We start from the raw sequence: 23,954 nt of genomic DNA on the forward strand, positions 1-23,954 counted from the left end.
TCGATTGAGTCTGCGCAGCCATCATTTTCCTTTCTATTTATTATTAGTATTATTCTTATTACGTTGACGTTTAACCCTAGGCTAGCCTTCATTCAGCAAATCTCTAATGAAAGTCATTCCAGCCATGACTATCTCGTCTGTTTCTCGGGCATTGCGTACCTAGAATACCTTAGTCAATGTTTCCCCCCTTTCCACGAAAGAAGGATGACATTTAGGGAGATTTAATTGCTATTTCTTGCTGGTTGAGCGAACATAGTTCATACTATTTATTATTGTGGGTTTTGTCTTAACCATCAATGGAGAAGTAAATTGAAATCAATTTTGATCAAAATTAATATCTTGCCTAGTTTTTTTTTTCTTTTTCATAAGCGAAACGTCAAATCATAAAGATCCCGTTTTTATCTTTAGATGCTTTATCGTATATTGACAACTTTTTAAAAATATGAATTCAGCATGTTGCGTGAAAAACAAAAATAGCCGCATTAAAAACCAGTGTGAGAGAACATCTACATGATCACTCGATCTGCTAGAAATAGCAACTGAATCCCACTTCACACTCTAAGTGAGGTTGTCTTTGATATACTATAGTAAACAAAAAACAAAACGAGATGATCGTGGCTAGAACGCCTTTGTTCATGTGTCTGCTCGGCCAAAACTGACCGGGTGGGGTTAAACAGACTTCGAGGAATCCAGTTGTAGTCTAGTAAAAAATCGGTTGATAAAGTTATCAGTTTAAATAAGCGACGTTAAATATGCATCTTGTTGGCACTTTGCTCGCCTCTACACTTGTCTCACTGCTAGGAATAGTTTTTTTAATTTTTTTTATTGGTATATTTCTTAGATTAGTTTAATGTAGCCGAGTTGGTTATTTCAATTGGTATGAAATTAAATTAATGACAAAGGAACAGGAAATTGGAAACCAACTACATTTTATCAGAAGAAACACTTTGAGGTTTTTACTGCACTGTTTCTTCCATTTAATCTGTAATTTCTTCAAAGATCTAAAAAAAAGTTACATTTTCCAATCTTGATCAGGAATTCCCTAATTTTTAGGTTGGACTCTTTGGAGAAAAGTAAGAGGTATTCGCATAAGAAAACGTCACGCATCCAGTAAGCTGGAAAAATCGTTAAAATATGGGTTAAAAAGAAAAAAAAAAAGTAACTACTGCTGACTTCAGTACACGTCGGGTTCTTTTATGGAATATGGATCGTGCTTGACTGAATTGTGTAAAGGAGTCCTGTGTATTTGCAGATATGTTGTAATATTCACACCTTTCGAAAGGACATCATCAGCTAACTTGTACTTGTAAAATTGTCTTTTATTGCTAATTGTACAAATTATCCTACCGATGGAATAGATTATTATAAATCACGAGGAAAAGAAAAGTAGTTGAGCTTACTTTTACAAATGTTGAATAACTTCAAATGATGTTTTTAATTATTTAGTCTAAAAAGAGGTAATAAAGTCTAAAAGAAAAGGAGAGCATTGCACTTCTGTCCCAGCTGTCTTAGTTTTTCCTCTTTCCATAGCAGATAAAACCCAACACATATTTCTCCTCAATAAATTTTGGATCTTATGCCCATGTAAGAAAAAATAGATGAGCTTCAGTAAAGAGACACTACATAGAATGAGGCTGATATAGTTAATATTCAGTATAAGCATTTGTAGGTTATTAGCAGGAGTGAACCATGTGTGTGTAGAGAGAGATAGGCACTTAAAACATTGCTTGCGGAAGAAAAATTGGATAAGTGCTTATTACAAGTTTTAAGGAGTGAGACAGTAGGGATCTAGAGAGGAAGTCAAACAAGCGACAAATGGTTTTAGATGAAAGACAGTGTACAATAAATAGTGTAAGTATCTTGAGAGAAAAGCTGAACATAAGAAGCGTCAGTATGGTGTGCAAGAGAGACGATTGCGCTGGTTTGGACATGTGGTGAGAATGAATGAGGATAGCTGCGTAAAAAAGTGCCACTCCCTAACAGTTGAGGGAACCCGTGGAAGAGGTAGGCCCAAGAAGACCTGGGCTGAGGTGGTGAGGCAAGACCTTCGAACATTGGGCCTCACCGAGGCGATGACTACTGACCGAGACCTTTGGAAATGTACTGTGCGTGAGAAGACCCGGCAAGCCAAGTGAGATCGTTGCCAGTGCCCCTGGACTGGCTCTTGTGCGGGTGGCACATAAAAGACACCATTTCGAACGTGGCCGTTTTCGTGCGGGTGACACGTAAAAGCACCCACTACACTCTCTGAGTGGTTGGCGTTAGGAAGGGCATCCAGCTGTAGAAACTCTGCCAAATTAGATTGGAGCCTGGTGTAGCCATCCGGTTGCACCAGTCCTCAGTCAAATCGTCCAACCCATGCTAGCATGGAAAGCGGACGTTAAACGATGATGATGATGATTGTATAACCGATGTGGTAAAAGCTGAAGAGGTAAATACTTAGATTGGAAGAAGTTCTGAACAGTTCAACTTGAATTCACACAGTATCACAGATCTATTCAATTTGGTTATAAATTTACGATTTTTTTAAAAAGTGTATGTTATACACTAACTCTTCACGAACAATCTATTCTAAAAATAAAAAAAAGTATTTTCGAAGAGGAATATTTCAAGTTGTCCATTCTTTAAATCTTTCAAATAGTTTCACGAATGTTATAAATTTAATTGCATGTTATTTTGATAATAATGATCACCTATAGCACAAGGCCACAAATTTATAAGGGAATGATGTAGTCAATCGATTTGAATTTACGATTGATATTTTATTGATACCAGACACCATGAAAGACAATATCCACCTTCTAAAGGTGAGCACCGTTAATCGAAATGTTAACTTCGTTAACTGTTAATCTGTTAACCAATAAGTTAACTTGGATAACTGCTAATCAGTTAATTCTTTAAAAATGTAACGGAAATTATCGATAAACTGTTAACATTAATTTTTATTACAGCAAAAATTCAGTTTTGCTCTAAAAACACCTTTAAAAAGTGCCATAACTATAAAAGCAGCCTTTATTGGCCTTTTTAAGGGCTTTAGAACCCCAAAACTATAGTTTTTTTTTTTTTGCTTTAGAGTTTAAAAAATGCTAATTTTATAGTTTTAACTTTTAAAAGACCTAAAAACGGCTGATTTCATAGTTTTTGCTCCCTTTGTTTTAAGGGTTTAAAGGCTTTTAGAGCTAGAAAAAGGTAAAAAAAAAAAAGAAAAGAAAACTCAAATGAAACACAGTAATACAGGGTGTCCACAAAGTCTGAGTACATGTTGTAAATAAAGTCATGACATAAACAATTAAATATAAGAAATAATTTCTTAAAGTATGTGTTAATCCCCATGTGGGTACATAGAGTAAATAAAATCATAACATAAACAATTGAATATTAGAAATAATAATTTCTTAAAGTATGTATTAATCTCCATGTAGCCAGACTTTGTGGACACCCTGTAGTATTAAACAGATTATACTGGCACCAAAAAAGTTTATTGATAAAGTAGCTGTAAAAAAATATGAAAAATACGATATATACATAATTTAATTTTTCCTTTTCTTCTCTCCATTTTGTTCCTGAGAGGCATGTTGCCCTTCATGAAAATTAGTATTGCAAAGTTTTCGTCAGACAGGATGATCTGTTGGCCCTCAAGATGTCCTTGCCCATAGAGAACAAACGCTCCACTGAAGTACTGGAGTGGGTGGCTGTGTTGAACTTGATGAACAAGTCCACCAACATTTGCTCACCCAAGAAGGCAGCATCTGTCAGCAAGTCCTTGAAGTTGGTCTCCGACCAGATGCTGGGCCTTGTCCTTGAGTGACCTGTGGTTCCTGCTGCTCTCTTTTGGCTGGGTAACATCACTGAAGAAGTCATCCTCCTTCTCTTTGTTGTTGCTGCTCACTTCGTCAGACTGCTACCTCATGGCCTCATTGACCTTACCCTCCATGCTTTTCCTCACCTTAGCGACCTTGGTGTTGTCATACTTATCCAACCAGATGAAACGAAACTTGGGGTGGAAGACAGCAGCCAGCTGGTATTCCTCATCCTCCAGGAGGCTCCTAACGGAAGTTAACTCAAGAAGTTAAATATAATGGAAGTTAATTAGTCCGATAATGATTTCCAAAGTTAACTTGAAAAGTAAAATCGTTCACGAAAATATTAACTTAGTTAATTAGCAATTAACGGTTTAGTGCCCAGATTTGCCACCTCCTCAGAACAGGATTTGAACTGGGAACGTAGAAAGTCAAAAATGCTTTATAGCCTACGTTTCTATCATTCCACGGTCTTCTTGATTTGTCGGGACTATTCCAACTGACATGTGATACAGAATCAATAATTTATAGCATGGGCATTAGTAAAATATAGAGATGATATCGGTTTTGGTGGACGCTTGTCACTCATCATCTCAGTCTCTGGTCACGGACGAGTTTTTATCTCTCTCTGATCTTTCTCCTGCTACTAAAATGATTTTTTGTTATTGGAAGTGGCTAGTCTTCATTCAGGTGCTCGCTTCTCGACATATTCTCAAGAATACTGTACCGACCACTTCGCTCTCGCACTACCATTTCCTCTCCAAAACGTCGACCTTCTGGAATTACTCCCCGGTACACATTTTATTTTGCGATCGTTAAGTTGCATTCTTTCAAAAAGAGCAACAATCCTATCGGTTTCACTGGTCTCAGAGTTTGTGAACAACATGGGCACAACCCATTCTTCCAGATCAAAAGAAAACAAATAAAAACAACAAAAATAACGTTCTATTCTCGACATTACAATACTGATTATAAGACATGCAATCCCCGTGAATTAGTGGTTCGGCAAAACAATTCAATAGAATATGTACCAGGCTTTAAAAAGTTATGGGGTCGATTCATTCGACTAAACCCTTCAGGGTACTGCTTCAGCATGGTCGCAGTCTAATGAATGAAACATAAAAGAATCTAAAGACTTTTTTGTGACATCAGTTAAGCTGTCAGAATCCTTAGAGCGTCGGAAAAGTGCCTTGCAGCATCTGTTCCGTCTCTTTACCTTCTGAGTTTGGCCCTACCGAGATTAATTTTGCTTTTCATCTTTTCATGATCGATAAAATAAAGTACCAACTGAGTTCTGGAGTCAATGGTATCGACAACCCCACCCCAAATTGCTGGTCTTGTGACTAAATCAAAAACAAAACAACAAAATTACAATTGCAGCGTGGAAGGTGTTTATAAGCCATTTGAAAACACCTTTCACGCTGCAATTGTTTTTGTTTCAGCATACGATCTCAGCTCAGGTCACTTGTTATGCAAGTACATTTCCGTAAACACATTATTACGTTTATTTAGTGTGATGAGAAAGCATTATTTAATAACAAACAATAACACTGTTTAGAGGAGGGGTTCTCAACCATTTTCTTTTATCTATGGACAGCTTGATTACTATTTTATTCTGGTGGACCCCTATAGCCATTCGATGTTTAAAAACTAGTTTTATAGGAACTTCTTTCAAAATTCGTATTTTGATTTTTCACACATAAGCTTGTATAGGATGAACTATGTAAAATGTTAAAGAAACCTAGCTGCTTCTTGCAATGCATACATTTAAAGCAAGAGTTGGAAAAAATGCCTCGAGAAATTTATTCCGTCGCAGTCAACTATGCCTTTCGTCCATTGTGGAGCTGAGTATATACAATAAACAACCAGTCAATTACCAATGTTGATGATACTGGCCATCCTTCTTTACTCAAAACTGCTGACCTTGTACTTAAATCAGAAACAAATATTAATTAGCCAGAACAGCAGCACCGGTGAGGCCTGTGTGGTTGATGCAGTTCGAAATTTTCTGTAAATTCTGACTAAATGGTTTAGTAAAAAGTGGTTAAATATATTCAAATGCCTTCCCCTCCATTTAATTTCACTCAATAAAAGTCAATGTATGCGTAGAAAAACAGCACCCAACGACGTTGAGGAATCCAGTTGATCCGATCAACGGAACAGCTTGCTCGTGAAATTAACATGCAAGTGATTGAGCACTCCACAGACACGTGTACCCTTATATACCGGGTATATTCAGCGTGACACAGTGTGACAAGGCTGACCCTTTGAATTACAGGCACAACAGAAACAGGAAGTAAGAGAAAGTTGTGGTGAAAGAGTACACTAGGGTTCGCCACCATCCCCTGCCGGAGCCTCGTGAAGCTTTAGGTGTATTCACTCAATAAACACTCACAACGCCTGGTCGGGGAATCGAAACCGCGATCCTATGACCGCGAGTCCGCTGCCTTATCCACTGGGCCATGGCGCCTCCACCAAGAAATAGGTATCATTCGTGGAAAAATAACACGATAACGATATTGTACGTAATAAAAAGAAGATCGAACAAAGGGAGATAACCTTGCTTAAAACTATTTCACTTCCTCTTCCTGCTACTTTTCCTCCTCCACACTGCCGCATAAAAGCGAAAATGGCTTCTGATTCAAGCGATGGTCGTGTACAGAAAATGGAAGTGGATTACTCATCCACCGTCGATGAAAAAGTACCAAAATGTGAGAAAATGGCCAAGGTAAAAAAAGAAGAAAATATAAAATCATTATTGTTGATGAAACTTTTATCTTACCATTGTTGTTACTCCTCTGCAAACCCGTAAACGTTGTACGTTAAGAGTTATCTTCCTATTTTAATGTAATATAGTAAAATGCTTTGTCATACTTATTCTCCAAACAGCGGTACATTCTCTCTATTCTATATTTATAGATGTATAAATGCTTGTGAAGACATGAATAATAAAATAAATATATATAAAATCATGTGTCTTCCATGCAAAAATTTACTTGCTTTATCATTTAAAGATTCTTCCCTCGCCTTTTCTTTAAAGTATTCTAAAAATCATTAACCAGCGATAGAAAGACTATGTTGTAAAATTGCCGGTGAATTGAATATAATCTGATATTCGATTCCTGGTTGTGTAATTGTATCACATCACATGGGTTATTAAATGATTTATTGGTTCTTCTATAAATATGGGGCCTTGTAGTCACGTAAGAAACGTGTATGCTAGTTTGATGTTTAACTCCAGTTTAGAACCGACCGTTTACCATCCCGTTTTCTATCTATGAAAGTGTATCTATGGCTATGTTATATAATGTGTCGGTAGTCTTGTATCATCTGCATCTCTGTTACAGGAATTAAAAAGAAAAAAAAACCTCGTTAATAGGTGCAAAGTATCCGTCCCTCTTTTTTTTCACAGGAAGGGTGCAATATGAAGTAAATTTTGCTAATATTGTAGCAAGTTGAGTAAACGACGCACAGACGTGCATGTCTTTGTAGTTAACAAAAAAGAAGCCAGTCCTAATCGAGAAAGTCTGTAATCAAAAGGTTTCCAGTTGTGACCATCCTGTCTATTTTTTAGGCATACTTTATCTCAGACCACATAATCCAGTGTATTTCCTTTCGTTTAAGGTGGTGGTGATTGGGGGGTATTTGGTTGCTATATGTAGGATGTCGAACGACCACATAAAAGTCCCATTGTTGTAAATGTAATGATGAAATGAACGTGTAAATATTTTTCGTTGTTCTGCTATTTCCCTTTTGTACTAGTATTCTTGGTAAATTGAATGTAACCGTTTACTATTTTTCAGCAAGGAAATCTGACTGAGGCCATAGATATGTTATTGTCTTTAGAGAAACAAACTCGAACTGTAAGTAATTCAGTTTTTAAAAATTCTTTTTTACAAAACATAATACAACTTTTGTATGTAACAGTAGGCCCACACACACAGGTATTGCCGACCGGTTGAGAAGTTTGCTTCACAATCATCTGGTTTTGAGTTTAGTTCCATTATGTAGCATCTTCAGAAAATGTCTTCTATTATAGCTCCAGGTCGACTAAAGCCTTCTTAGTTGATCTGGGAGATGCTAAATGAAATAAGTCCATCGTGTGCCTGTGTAAGTTTATTACTTTGTACTAGCTGTAAAGAAGTATTGTCATTTTACAAGTGTCATTTGTTTGCAGTCTTCTATGAAAACATGCCTAGCCATTGCGCTGTTCATGTTCAAAGTAATAGGGGGAATATTACCTTGCTTGGAAACGGGTGTTGGCTACAAGATGAGCATCTAGCTGCAGAAAATCTGCCTCAACAAATTTCAAGTGACTCCTACAAGTATGCAAAAACTTGATGCTAAAACAATAATGATGGTATGAATAAATATACACATATGTGCATGCTTTATACAGATGTTAACACCTTGTCTTTATATACAATGCTAGTCATTATATAAAATTTTAAATTACATGATGAGTGCTGTTCCATATGACTTGAGCAGGAATCTGAAGTACATTTTTTTCTTATAGCATTATAGGAAACTTTTGTGCTATTTGTTTGGTGCTGTATTCAATGAATTTGAAATGCTTCAAATATGCCATTACAGCTACACATATCTTAGAGAGCGGGGAATATGTATTTGCGAAATTTGAAAATATATATATTAGTTGCCATATACTTCATATTAAGTTACTATATATTGCATATTTTCTATTATAGTTTTAGTAATTTGCATGCAAACATTCATGCAAAGGTGTTTGAATGTAATTGTGATTGACTATAAATATGTTTGTCTGTGTGTGCTTACATACAAGTGTCTGTGTATCTCAAAGTAATCAAATCTAAATATTCATTTTACCTTTCATTCACCAAGGGTGCTGATACTCACTCAACCAGTAGGATTTTGGTAGCTATAGTGAAGCTTTGCTTTGAAGCGTCTAACTGGGGACTGCTTAACGAACACATTGTGCTACTTACCAAGAAGCGTGGACAAATCAAACAGGTAAGCAGATAAAATCTTTATGAAGAGAGGTTATAATGTCAGAAATGATAGAAGGCCAGAATAAATGCTTCACAGTATTTGGTTTAATCTCTGTTTCAAGTTCAAATCTTGTTAAAATCATCTTTGCTTTTTATCCTTCCTCCAGTCAAGGACTGGTGTTCAATTTAATTGAACAACATCCCATTTCATTTGTAGTCTTGTTAGAAATGTTATTTTTGTTAAAAGTGATAACAAGGTGAAATAATGGAACACTGAAAATAAGTACCAGTTGATCACTGGGGTTGATGTAATCGACTAACCCTCTCCCCTTAAATAGCTAGTCTTGTGCCAAAATTTGAAACCAATATTTACTCTGAGTTCTGAGATTAAATCCTTTTGGGCTGATAAAATATATACCTAATGTAATGAAGTTGATTTAATTTGTGCATTCCATTGTAAGAAATCACTAGTATTGTCTTTCAGTTTAATGTATCTGTTCAGTTTTACTTATCTTAATGGACTGTTATAATCAATTTTGGGTTGTGGCTGAATTCTTACAGCATATGTGTGTGTGTGTGTGTGTCTAGAGAAAGAGGGTGTTAGTTTGTCATTTAAAGAGGCTCATTTCTGAAAGTTTGTCATTTAAGTTTTTTTTTCTGTGGCAGAATATTCCTAAGGATATAAGTTCTTCCAAAAGTACTATTTTCTTCAATTCTTGGGCTGTTCTATTTTTCATGCCCAGAGCCCTTATTAATGATCCTTATTATCATTGTTGTTATTGTTGAATAGGGCAGTGGATTGACAGGATCTTAAGTGTCAGACAATGCCCTGTGATATTTAGTTACATTTCATAATCTGAGTTCAAATCTTGCCAAAATCACTTTTGCCTTTCATCTTTTTAGGGTCAATAAAATAAAGTACCAGTCATGTACTGGAGCTAATGGCATCGACCTAATCCTTGCCACCAAAAATTTCAGGTCTTGAATCTATATAAGAACCAATTCTTTGTGAGTATTAGATGAAATTCTTTGTGGTTTCAGTTAGATCATTTTTACATTTAAGTTCAAATCCCACTGAAGTCAACATTGCATTTTATTCTCCTGGTGTTCATAAATAAGTTCCAGTTAAATACTGAGTTGATTTGACTATGCCCACTTCCAAAATTTGTTGATTTAGTGCCTGTTAGAACAATCATCATTTAATGTCCAGTTTTCCATACTGGCATGGGTTGGATGAGTTGGCAATCCAGAGAGCCACACCAGGCTCCAACTGTGTTTTGGCTTGGTTTTTATGGCTGGATGCCCTTCCTGACACTAACTATTTTACAGTGTGTACTGGGTGCCTTTTTATATGGCACCATTGTTATTATTTGTGAGTTGGTAGAAGCAGTGTTGAATACAGAAACTCGTACAAAGTTTGCCCTATTTTGTATAAATTGTAATTTTTATTATTTATTTGAAAACAGGCTGTAACAAAAATGATTCAAGAAGCTTGTACCTATGTTGAGAAAACCCCTAACCAAGAAGAGAAACTAAAGTTGATTGATACCCTTAGAACTGTTACTGCTGGCAAGGTGAGTAACTATTGTTTTTCTATTTCTGCCCTCTACTTATCTTTCCACCCGACAATCCCTACAGATCGTTTTGAAATAGTCAAAATCATTTCATAAAACTGGTTACTTTGAACCTTTTGCTATGGACAGGTAAGTTGTTACAGTGTGAATCTTTGACCAGAAAGATTGACAGCTCATAATCCTATTCACTGTTAGTGTACTAACTGGATAAAAAATGTTCTTGTGGATATGGCATGGTCTGTCAGCTCTTAGGGCTTGACTCTAAATTTATTACAAGTGTTCCATTGTTGTTATTTATTCCCAGGTCAGCTTTAATTGAATACTTCTATGATCAAAGGCTTTCCAGCCAAGACTTTCCTGTTTTTTTCTCTTTGTGTGTGTGTGTGTGTGTATATATTTTGGACTACATTGTCCAATGTTTTATACTTTTTAAGGGGTAAGATGTAATTTGAAGGAGATTTTTGCTGCTATTTCTAGCAGGTTGAGTGACCGAATTTATACCCTATTTTTATATAACTTTCACTGTGTTACTTCAGATTTATGTTGAGATTGAGAGAGCTCGCCTTACTCGTATCTTAGCCAAAATCAAAGAAGATGAAAACAACATAAGTGAGGCTGCCAACATATTACAAGAACTCCAGGTAAAGATAATTCCTTTCTTCTCTTTTATGTGTTTACTTTATCTTAGAGATATATTATTTGGTCTGCTCTCCACTGATAACCAAATAATAGTATATAGAATTCAGTACTGATTAATTTTGAATGTACCTAAATCATTAAAGAGGTAAGCAGTATTCAGTTAAAACCACTTAATTTATTACTATTCATCTTCACTAATTATGTTGAGGATATAATAATCATCATCATCGTTTAACATTTGCTTTCCATGCTGGCATGGGTTGGACGGTTTGACTGAGGACTGATGAGCCAGATGGCTGCACCAGGCTCCAATCTGATCTGGCAGAGTTTCTACAGCTAGATGGCCTTCCTAATGCCAACCACTCTGAGAGTGTAGTGGGTGCTTTTACGTGCCACTGGCATGAGGGCCAGTCAGGCGATACTGGCGATGGCCACGCTCAAATGGTGTTTGAAAATATGTCCTTCTGTTGAAATGAAATTTCAGTAGATTTCTATATCTTTGTGCAACTGAGGATTGCTCTGCATTTTACATTTGATGTAATGTTCACATTGCTTAAATAAATGGAGTCGCATGAAATGATCGTACTGCTTTAGCTTTCGATATCCTTGTTGCATATTTTGATTTTAATCACCTTATTTTGGAATTCTATGGATAATACCATACTTAATTCTGTTGCCTAAACTTAAGTACCATATTCACCTTCAATCTATCTATCTATATCTATATTTATTTATTTATTTATTTATTGTCATGACTGGCAAATTTCATTATAGTTTGTGCAATCGTAACTGACTCAATGCTAAACAGCAACCTCTGTTTCCTCTACATCAATGGCTATCGGCTTTTCTTCCTCAGTCATTTACCTGCTTCAGTTTCACCATTTACCTCCTTATTCCCTTGCAAAGATATGTTAGATATTCTTTATATATCAAAGTCTGTGTTACTGCTAAAATGATATCTTTAAGATAGCATGTTAGTGCTAATATTGTGCTTAGGAGAAAGCAGTGAGCTGGCAGAATTGTCAGGTGGAGTGCTTAGCAGAATTTCGCCTGTCTTTGCATTCTGAGTTCAAATTCTGCCAGAGTCAATTTAGCCTTTCATCCTTTCAGGGTCGATAAAATAAGTACTGGTACTTATTTTATTGACAGAGCCCCTCCCTCAAACCAGCTGGCCTTCTTCCAAAATTGGAAACAAATGTGCTAGGGGAATATTAGTAATATGCTGAGTTCAGGTCAATTGGGGTGGGGGTGGGGTTTAATATGCTGTCTATTTGAAGAAGTATTATTTTTTGACCAAACTGTCCAAAATTCAAACAATGAATATTTTTTGTTTTCTTTTCATTTATTTCCAGGTTGAAACTTTTGGTTCCATGGACAAAAAGGAGAAAGTGGAATTTATTTTGGAACAGATGAGGTTGTGTTTGGCCAAGAAGGATTACATTCGCACCCAGATCATCAGTAAAAAGATCAGCACCAAATTCTTTGATGAAAAAGACACTACAGTAAGTGAGATCTCATCCATTGCTACTAGATTTTTCCCCTTGAATGATGATGACTTCTGTTGTTGTTTAGTTCCAGTTCAACTTTGATTGTGCAGACTTAAGAAATATATCATTCAAACCATGACCATCATGTTCTTTTGTATATCTAGAATTACTTTGTCCAGTGTGACCTTTTTTTAAGGTAGTAGGTGTGATCTGAGCGCTATGTCTAGCAGGATACATAACAGCAATAGAGATGCTTCAATGGCTTATAACTACTGTTATTTCTATTTCACTCTGTTACAATTATTTCTCCATATTTGGATGTATGCCAATGGGTATTGTAAATCTGAACATTTCGATTGACCTTATGAAGACAATTAGTTAAAATGGGAAATGGTTTGGCTTTGTGACAGGAAAGGGTACTGCTGATGCTTTCTTAGTGTGACAATTGTTGGAGAGATGCATAACTAAGAGTAAACCCCCTCTACCTACATATCATTGATTTGGAGAAGTCCTTTAACAAAGAACCTTGCCTTGTAATCTGGTGGTGGCTAAGGAAACTGAGAATAGATGAATGATTTGTGAGGGCCATACAAGCCATATACAGATTCACAGTCGGCAATTAATTTAACAAATTTATCATGCAAGTAGGAGTTTATCAGGATCCAATTTTTAGCTTTCACCTGTTTAGTATAGTCCTCCAACCAGAAAGAGAATAGTTATAGACTGGAGGATTATAATAAATATTTTTATACTGTTTAAAAGGTAATCACCTTTTCTTGTTGACCTGTATTCACTTCATCTAGAAATTTCTTGTATATGTTGTATACTAGATTTTTCATATCAAAGACTCTGAATTTCATTTCATTCCGTGAAGAAATTTGTCCTTACTAGATATTAGCTTTTTCATAAGATAAGAGTTCTTCCTTAGCAGAGACTGTCTTCTTCTCAAGAGGTGTAATCCACCTCATATTCCTGTAGCTTTATACATAATACACCTGTGTTCTGAATATGCTTAGTTCTTATAAACTGAATTTGTTGAACATTTAAAAAGAAATTCCAAATCAAGAGTTAAAAAGCTTCAAAGTAAACTTTGCAAAGATTAAAGATTTTACTAAGAAAGAAGGCAGAAAAACAGTTATACAGTGTGCCTGGCATGGAATGACTAGCAGATTGATAGAGAAAAGAGACTTTGTATGTGATAGATGCATAGAAGTGGTCAATAGGAAGAATATATATAAAATAAATACCTTCAAATGTTTGGAAAGCTTACCAGAAATAGTTGATAGCCCTTATTACCTAGGTGATCTAATTAGTAGTATAGATTTGTTTTCCAAAAGCATAGTAACCAGAATAAGAATTAGTTGGAGCTGTTACTTCTACTGGCAACAAATGATTTTTCTCTCCGAGTGAAGGGAAGTTAATATAATGTTTATGTACAAAGTGCAATACTTCATGGTAGCAGAATATATGCCTTGAATGCAGATAAGTAGCAAAGACCAGAAAGAAATGAAGTACTCTGCTCTGTGTATTGTTAGTGTGCATGAAGAAGAATCAGAAATGTTATTTGAATCCCGTTACGGTTCCATTTTTGTTCACAGCTATTTTGTTGTAATCAATACCATATCTATCCAATATTTATATTCAAATTTACAATGAAAGTAAACAAACAAAGTTTGTTCTTTTTTAGAAGCGTTGAGATGTATTGTAAGATACAGAAATAAATTTATTTCTCAAATGCGTGATAATGCTATAAATAGCGTGATTCAAATTCAAAATTTAACGTTAGCATCTTATGAAGCTAAATTTATAAGTTCTAAAATTGCAGAAGAATTCCTTGCTGGGCAGTTTAGTTTAATGGTAAAACACTTGATGCGTAATCACTGAGATGTGAGTTCGAGTCTCATGACTGGCCAGTAACGTATCTTTAAATTAATGGATAATTTATCCTGATCACGCTATTTATAGCATTATCATGCATTTGAGAAATATTTATATGTAATTATTACACACACACACACACACACACACACACACACACACACACACACACACACACACACACACACACACACACACACACACACACACACTCAAACCCATCCATCTATCTCAGGATCTCGAATTAAGAAATTCTTATACCTAAACATGTATATTTATATAATTAGTTATTTTTATTTCATTGACAGGATCTAAAGCTGAAATATTACCAGCTGATGATAGAACTTGATGAACACGATGGGTCATACCTTGCCATCTGTAAGCATTACCGAGCAGTTTATGACACCTCTGCCATCCAAGAAGACAAAGAGAAAATGGCATCGGTGAGAACACACTGGTCTTTCTTTTTTCTTTTTATTTTTTGTCAGTATTACTGTGGTGTGATATGCTGTACCTAATGCTAACTAATCAACTTTCTGTTCTATGAATTTGGTAATGTTAAATAACCCACTTGTTTGTCCATAAAGGATCATGGTTTCTCATTCTTCATAGTAACATGTTGTTTGTAATTCATCCCCTGACTGGCTCCTCTGCCAGTGGCATGTAGAAAGCACCGTCTGAACATGGCCAATGCCAGTATCCCCTGACTGGCCCCTGTGCCGATGGCACGTAAAAAGGACTATCCGAACGTGATCGATGCCAGGCCTGCCTGACTGGCTCCTGTGCCGGTAGCATGTAAAAAGTACCCACTACACTCTTGGAGTGGTTGGCGTTAGGAAGGGCATCCAGCTGTAGAAACATTGCCGGATCAGATTGGAGCCTGGTGCAGCCACTCTCTCTCTCTCCAGACCTTAGTCAAACCATCCAACCCATGCCAGCATGGAAAACAGATGTTAAACGATGATGATGATTTAAGATCATGTTTGTAATGAACTCTTGGGTATCAAAAAAGTAATCAATGAATTTAACTTGTCAATGTGGTTAATGTAGCTGTATGTAAAACAGTTTGTGTTGAGAGTAACAAAAATCTAATTAGAAATACTCATATGATAAAAAATTAAAAATCAAACATTAACTTTTCCACTGATTGGAAGAAGGAGACTTTGTTGCTTGTGCTGGGAAAGTCGAAAGAGAAAGAAAGTGTCATAATGATTGGTAGATTAGATTGTTAAATATCTAGGTGGGAGATCAATATAGTGAGTCTTGTTAGATGACAGGCAGTCATAAATAGTTAAATATTGGGAGGGATTGGTGTAGAGAAAGTGGGGTAAAAGAAAATCTTGTACCTGTGTTCTTTGCCTGTGAGGAACCTAACGGAACCTCCTCTCCACCTTACTTCTTGGAGGCAGCAGATATCGACACATCTCTGTTCAAGCATCAAGTGTGGGACACTTACAGCGCCTAGGTTTCCCAAGCGGTCACCCATCTAAGTACTCACTAAGCTCGACGTTGCTTAACTTCGGTGATCAGACGAGAACCGATGCTCTCAGTGTGATATGGCCAGATATTTTAAGATTTCTTCCTCAAATAAAAATTGTGAACGAGACAAATACTTCAGAGGAAAATTCCAATTGGAGCAGTTACCCAGTAAAAATAATAACATTAAACAGTAAAGATACAATGCAGAAGAAGGAGATGAATTATTAGTATTATTATATTACTGAAGACTGAGTTTTTTGCCATGTCTTTCAATAATGTCACTAATTCTTTTCAGGCTTCCTTTTGTGTGACTTTTTCTGAGTTAGATGTTATTTTTGTACTTTTACACATCTTTGATAGTATATGAAAATAGGAATCGGATACATAGTTGCCTGCAAAACTTAGATATTTTTCTTTTTTTCCCTGATGAGATGTAAAAGACATTATAAGAGAGAGAGAGAATCAGGCTAATTAGAATTTTTATTAACTGTATTTTTTTTTCCTTAAAATTTCAGGCCTTGAAATGTGTTATACTTTACCTTATTTTGGCTCCATATGACAATGAACAGTCAGATTTACTTCATAGAATTGGAGAGGAGAAGAATCTTAATGAAATTCCTAAATACAAGTAAATATGTATTTAGTTTGCCTTGCTTTCTCATTTTCTTTTCATCTCTCTCTTCTTTCTCATTCACACAGAAGATAAATAGACAGACATTGATTTTATAACCTGACTTTATACTTCTCCTTTTTTGCCTTTATAGAGAGCTGCATAGTTTGTTTACAACAAGTGAACTTATTTACTGGAAACAGTTGTGCGCTGATTTTGAAACTGAATTAAAAGAAGGTTCTAAAGATTGTCCAGCTACACATGTTTTTGATGTTAACTCTCCTGCTTCCAAAAAAAGATGGCAGGACCTGAAAAATCGAGTTGTAGAACACGTAAGTACTGTAGTTTTTTTCCATATATTTTTCTCTTAATTACTAATGTAGCAATTGAGAAAAATCAATGAGTGCTCTGTTGGATGTGCAAAGTTCAAGTACAGTTAAATTGATTAAGTGGCTGTATATTAAATATATATTTATTTTCGTCTGCAATAGAGATAGCTGTACATGTATGTTGGTTGGAAAAGTGTTGTGATATAACAATAGAAATAGATTGAGAAAGAGTTTTGAAGAAATAGCTAAGGATGATCCATTCACAGTTGTTGGAAGTGTAATTCAAAATTTTTTTAAACCATTGTAATGGTTTATATTTATCTGTTGAAATTTGCATAAAATATGTAAAGATTATGACGAAATGATAGAATGTGAGACTTGCAAATGTACCATCTTTCTTTGGCTGTTGCCAGTACCGCCTGACTGGCCTCCGTAGGATTTTCGAGCGAGATCGTTGCCAGTGCCCCTGGACTGGCTTGTGCGGGTGGCACATAAAAGACACCATTTCGAGCGTGGCCGTTGCCAGTATCGCCTGACTGGCCTTCGTGCAGGTGACACGTAAAAGCACCTACTACACTCTCTGAGTGGTTGGCGTTAAGGAAGGGCATCCAGCTGTAGAAACTCTGCCAAATTTAGATTGGAGCCTGGTGTTGCCATCCGGTTTCACCAGTCCTCAGTCAAGTCGTCCAACCCATGCTAGCATGGAAAGCGGACGTTAAACGATGATGATGATGATGAAAGAAGGGACTGTGCTTATGGCTGATGTTTCTCAAGTTGAAGGTTGGAGAAAATGTTAAGGGAGGGTATTTCAGAGGGCCGATGTTTTGGAAGTGAAGTCCTTGAAAGAGTGGTTTGTATGGAGTCTTGGAGAGGAGATCAATATCATTGACAAGCATAAGAGACATGTGTGAATTAGTATTTGAGTGGAAGTTGCATGAAATCACCTAGCACTGAGGAGCTGAAGTACTTTCTGTTCAGTATTTTTTGGCTTAAAAGAGGAAGGCCCCTGTTTGTGATATAATTTTGGCTGTATTGAGGTCATGTGTTTGCCAGGAGAGATCTTCAGTAATGTCAAGATCTGGTATTTGAAGCCAACTTCAGGTGCCTAATTTTATGTTAATTGAGGGTAGGATAGTGATTAGTGATTGTGTCTTGGTACTTTTGAAGGAGACAAATCTGAATCAAACCCTGGGGTAACCAGAAGTTATAGAATGGAGATCTGCAAGAGCTTCAACAGTAGATGATACAATGTTACAATCTGACAAGAACCTACTAATCTAAGTGATGAGACGCATGGGTTCTAGTGATGGATAGTTTGTGTGTCAAACAGAATGATTAGGAGTTAACGGGAAAGTGCAGATGGCTGACTCAATAAGATATTGAATAATTAACAATGAAAATTAGGATTTCGACTTCATCACTGGCTTTGTGCTGTGTCTATGACCAAGATCCCAAATTCTCTGAATAGGTCCTTTATAATGGTACAATTCATTGTTGAAAGTAATTACAATGTAAAACTAATGACTAGTTTTTATTACTGTGTTGACTTATGGGAAAATTAACTCAGTTGACTGACAGTATATTCAAGTGATTTAACTTAGTTTCTAAGTACTACAGAAACCACAGATATTGGAGTGCCTATGCACTCCAATATAAAATATTTGAAATTGAATGTCATTTTCTTTTTTTGTAGAATATTCGTGTGATGGCAAAATATTATACCAGGGTACGAATGAATAGGATGGCCCAACTACTTGATCTCTCAGAAGATGTAAGTACAATAGTTTAATATAGGCATGAATTGGGAAGAATGCATGTATTTGTAGACAAGAACTATATGTACAGAAGGGGAGAGAGGATGTGTTTATATACTATATGAAGTCGCTGTTTATGACTAGTCTGAACATTAAAAAAGATTGCAGTGAAATGTACTTAGTACTTTGAGTTTTTTGACTGGAAGCAGTCTTCATTGTATTGTTGGGTGCCACTGAAGTATTTTTGTGTTCAGGTAGTGAAGGGTATATCAGGCTCATGTGAGCCAGCACCTCTAAGATTTTCCCTAACAGAAAAATCTAAAGTAATGCAACAGTCTTAACTAAAAAGGGAGATCACTCTTGAGTAAAGGAATAATCTGTAACATTGTTTGGTTCTTGTTGAGTAAGAGCCTCATATATACAGGGTGTCCCAAAAGTCACTGATGGATTTCAGTTTTTAATAACTTCCTTAACTTGACAAATAAATGCATAACATTTTGTACAATATAAAGGACATAATGGAAATTAATATGCACAGGTCAAATTTTGCAACACCTACATTACATTTGAAAGATGGCAGCCATTTTCGGCTTTGCACGCCCATGCTTTTTCCAAAACTTGCATCATAACACCCTCGAGTTTCAGATCCCATTTCTCTGATTTCTCTATTGATGTTCTCCTTCAGTTGCACCAGGGTCTTTGGTTTGTTGATGTAAACCCTCTCTTTCACAAGAAAAAATCCAGGCTAGTCAAGACCGGGGAATGTGAAGGCCAGTTGACATTGCCATAGCTGGAGATTATTCTCTCTCCAAAGCACTGCCAAAGCAACTGATCTGTTTCTCTTGTGGTATGAGAAGTTGCCCCATCTTGCTGGAACCATGTGTGAGGTCTACTTTGAATGGCCTTCACATTCCCCAGATTTGACTAGCCTGGATTTTTTTCTTGTGGGGATACCTGAAAGAGACGATTTGCATCAACAAACTGGAGACCCTGATGCAATTGAAGGAGAGCATCAATAGAGAAATCAGAAGTGGGGTCTGAAACTCTTGATGTTATAATGCAAGTTTTGGAAAGAGCATGGGTGTGCGAAGTTGAAAATGGCTGCTATTTCAGCGAAGTCATTTTTCATGTTTGACTTGTGCATTTTTATCTCCATTATGTCCTTTATATTGTATCAAAATTTCATGAGTTTATTTGTAAAGTTAAGTTATTAAAAACTGAAACCCATCAGTCACTTTTGGGACACCGTGTATTATATTATCCTCTGGGCAATAATTTAAAGATGCCGAAGCTGTACACACCATATTGATCTCACTGTTGCTGACCCAACTCTAGACTAAGCCACAAAACATACGATACAAGCTAAAGCTAATTTTACAATACCTCACAATAATAAATTTGATTTCTCAAAAGCATCAAACTGTCAGTAATAGAGTACCTCTATGGTGTGTGCTACAGAGTAAGAGATAAGCTCTTTTGAAGTTCAGATTCCTAATTTTGATTCTTAGTTACTCTTTATGAAATGCCTTACGTTAAGGTAATAGTGATATATAGATAAATTTAATTAAGTTAATATCGTGAAACTTTTTGTATTTTGATATTTGCAAGGAAATAATGGTAAGAAAAACTTTTCAGATGGGAAACTGTTCTATCAGCATAAATTCAAAAAATTCTATCAAACCCATTCTGTTGTGTAACTGAGCAAAACACATCATTGTGCTTGCTTCACTCATACTTCACAGTTCACCATTTGTTAGGATGGAAAACTGATTGCAAAACAGAAAGTTTGGGCAATGGGTTTAGTATGGACTACGGGGAAAATGTACAATATAGTTAATGGCAATGAGATTTTGACAGACAGATGTACTTGCATTACCATTTTCTTTGACAGTTTAGTCAACTTCTTTAGTTGAACCTATACACTCAACTGGTGCCATTTACTATCATCTGTTGCTAGTCAGATCAGTTCTGATTTGAAATTCATCAGTAAAGCCGTTAGGTGTTTGGTCTGCTGATCAGTACCAGCTCAGCTTTGATGATCAGCAGCTGTATCTTTAGTCAACCATTAGGGTATTGTCATCAAATTGAAAATCAAAATACATCAATCAGGTAAAATGGGTGAATTTAAGTGGATCAGTTGAAGAGTTTAGATTAGAGGAGTAAAGATAAATGTAAAAGAGACAGCAGGAGCATATAATCTCCTCATAGCCTAAAGGATGTAGAGTTTCTGTGAGTTAAGACTCGTTTGTGAAACTTTTGGGAATTGGGCATTGGAAAGAAACCATAAAAATGAAAAATTGATTCAGTTTTAAATAGTTGACATTCAAGGTGGTTTTAGATATACATTGTCCTTTCTGAAGTAGATGGTTTTCCAGGGTTTAAAAATTTTTTTAAATCTAGTTTTACAGAATGTGAATATATATTGATGCAATAGGTTTGATGAAGAAAAATTCTGAAAGACCTTTAATATTAAAGTGTCTTTAAAAGTTATTACTGGATGGGGTGGGTTAGCAAAATCAATGTTTGATAAAATGCCTTGTATTTCTTCTGGCTCATGTTCTGAGTTGATTTTTAAGGTCAGCTGAGCCTTTCATTTGTTTGTGGGCAATAAAATAAAGTGCTGGTTTAGTACTGGGTTGATTTCACTGAGTAACCCATTCCCTTTGAATTACTGGTCTTATGCCTATTAGTTTAATTATATTTTATTTTCTTCACAGGAAACTGAAGAATTTTTGTCCAATCTAGTAGTCAACAAGACAGTTCAGGCGAAAATGGACCGTCTTGATGGTATCATCAATTTCCGGCAACACAGAGATCCGAATAACATTTTAAATGACTGGTCTTCCAACATAAGTCGGTTGATGCAGTTAGTAAACAAAACTAACCATCTCATCACGAAAGAGGAGATGGTACATAAGTTGCATTGATCTACATGTTTCAACATCATTATTCGTTGGCTTCTAAGAAAAAAAAAAAAATTTTCAATAAAAAGAAATTCTTCAAATTTTTCATTTACTGAAAAAAAAAAAAAAAAAATAGGGAGATAGAATGCTTGAGTGTGAAAGTCCTTAAAACATTTTTTTGTTTGAATGATAAAATCTTATATGATTTTAAAATATAAGTATGAAGTTTGAATGATTTTAAAAGTTATAGATTTTGAAACTTTTAAAAGATTAAAAAAAAAGACAAACTTATAAATTGAAATTATAAGTTTCAATAAATCTGATCATTAAATAAATGCTTGCTGCTTTTTTCATTTCATATATTAAGTTTATCATTCTTCATTTGTAATTTGTCACTAGGCAGATCCGCCATTGATCACTGGCTTACCAGGCCTATCATGACTGCTTATTAGTCATGTGGCTAGAGCAACACAAAACCACAATCTTACAATCATGAGTCTGACACCATAATCACTACATACCTCCATCTCATATACTAGTGACACATTGGCTGCAATCATCATCATCGTTTAACGTCCGCTTTCCATGCTAGCATGGGTTAGGAGGTTTTGACTGAGGACTGGTGAAACCGGATGGCAACACCAGGCTCCAATCTAAATTTGGTAGAGTTTCTACAGCTGGATGCCCTTCCTAACGCCAACCACTCAGAGAGTGTAGTAGGTGCTTTTACGTGTCACCTGCACGAAAGCCAGTCAGGCGATACTGGCAACAGCCACGCTTGAGATGGTGTCTTTTATGTGCCACCCACACAAGCCAGTCCAGGGCCACTGACAACGATCTCGCTCGAAAATCCTACGAAGGCCAGTCAGGCGGTACTGGCAACGGCCACGCTCAAAATGGTGCATCTTATGTGCCACCTGCACAAGAGCCAGTCCAATCCAGTCCTCCAGTATAAATTTATAACATTTTTTTTTCACTGCCAGTGGAGTTACAAAATTGAAGGAGTACTGAATTAAGAATGAAATATTTAGTAGTCTGTAATTTGATTTCAAATTGCACTAGAATTGGCTTTGCCTTCCATCAATCTAACATTGATGAATTAATAAATGGATCGCTTCTTCCTCCTCCTCCATCATCATCACTTAACATCCATTTTCCATGCTGTCATGGGCTGGGTGGTTTGACAGGAGCTAACTAGGCAGAAGACTGCACCAGGTTTCACTGTCTGTTTTGGCAGGGTTTTTGTTAATGAATATTCAGTTGCTCAATCAACATCCACTGAGCTATATACACATTGAATTACTACATAAATAATTTGAGTATTCCACGAACACTTGCAGCCCTTAATGTAATTTGTCTACAGCAAGAAATTTTCTTCATATCAAAACTGAGTGAATGGCTTCCTTACAAGTTTGAATATGCCCCAAACCTATTTGAACTGGTAATAGCTTTGTATTTATACCCATCACTTCTTAGCGCTGCTACCCCATAATTTGTTTGCCATGAGCTGCCAATTAGTGTTACTAGTCATTGTACAATTTTAGAAATATTATAAAAGAGATAATCTCATCAGTTCATGGTGCACCCTGTCAATTTTTTGTGACTGAAGAGAAGATAACCACTCCAAAATGCATCCTGCAGTTTGAGTGAGTGACACTGCAAGCTGATTTGTGTATTTACACCTATTCGTCTACAGTGAGAAATTTTCTCCATGACAAAACAAAGTAAATGACTTTCTTACAGGTTTGACTATTCTTCAAGCATGTTTGAACTGATAATAACCTTGTATTTATACACACCACTGCTTAATGTAACTTAAGTAGACTCAATCTGATACAATGTGTTTTTGGAGTGTTAAGCTGTTGAGATGTTTCATTCACTGAGAATTTGAATTCCACATTGTGGTTTAGCTTTAGGCTAACTTAGCTCCAGCAAAACTACAATTAAAAGGGTTCTAGCTGTGAGCTTCCAGTCCCCTCCCTCCAGCAAAATGTATGGAAGACTACATAATTGAGAAAAATTTCTTGGTACTAAACCACAAATGTGTAGGGTGGGTTCTGGTTAGTGGTTTACACAATCACTTAGTTCTATGCTTGATTCTACTCTGCAGCACCATGTTCAAGTGCCTTTCAACACAGTGCTGTAGTCTGAAACTGCAAAAACCTGTTTTTTTTTTTTTTTTGTTTTGTTTTTTTTCTTCTTTAATCTTTCACTTGTCTCAGTCACTAGATGATGGCAATGCTGGGCCTTGAAGAATTTTAGTTGAGTGAATCGACATTAGTACTTCTTCTTTTTAAGCATGGTACTTATTATATGGTCTCTTTTGCCAAACTGTTAAGTTATGGGGGACACAAACACACCAATACTCATTGTCGAGGGGTGTTGGTGGGGACACATGTGCATGCACACACATTTGGGTCAAGTATTTGACTAGTCGCCTCCCACAAATTTCAGGCCTTGTGTCTATAGTAGAAAAGATTATTTGTGTGCGTATATATATATATATATATATATATATATATATATATATATAT

At 36.0% G+C, this 23,954-nt stretch overlaps 1 protein-coding gene and 1 pseudogene across 1 annotated transcript; one reads left to right on the plus strand and one right to left on the minus strand.

Moving 5' to 3' along the window:
- Window positions 1-6,372: 6,372 nt before the first annotated feature.
- On the plus strand, window positions 6,373-21,756 carry LOC106873709 (26S proteasome non-ATPase regulatory subunit 12). Its single transcript, XM_014921182.2, has 11 exons — window positions 6,373-6,528; window positions 7,604-7,663; window positions 8,661-8,789; window positions 10,234-10,341; window positions 10,878-10,982; window positions 12,333-12,482; window positions 14,654-14,788; window positions 16,340-16,452; window positions 16,589-16,766; window positions 18,457-18,534; window positions 21,235-21,756. The coding sequence occupies exons 1-11, from the start codon at window positions 6,430-6,432 to the stop codon at window positions 21,442-21,444; spliced, it is 1,365 nt and encodes a 454-aa protein (XP_014776668.1). The 5' UTR covers window positions 6,373-6,429; the 3' UTR covers window positions 21,445-21,756.
- On the minus strand, window positions 15,795-15,913 carry LOC128247489 (5S ribosomal RNA; annotated as a pseudogene).
- Window positions 21,757-23,954: the final 2,198 nt, after the last annotated feature.

Source organism: Octopus bimaculoides, chromosome 3 (genome assembly GCF_001194135.2).
Source record: "Octopus bimaculoides isolate UCB-OBI-ISO-001 chromosome 3, ASM119413v2, whole genome shotgun sequence".
NCBI lineage: Eukaryota > Metazoa > Mollusca > Cephalopoda > Octopoda > Octopodidae > Octopus > Octopus bimaculoides.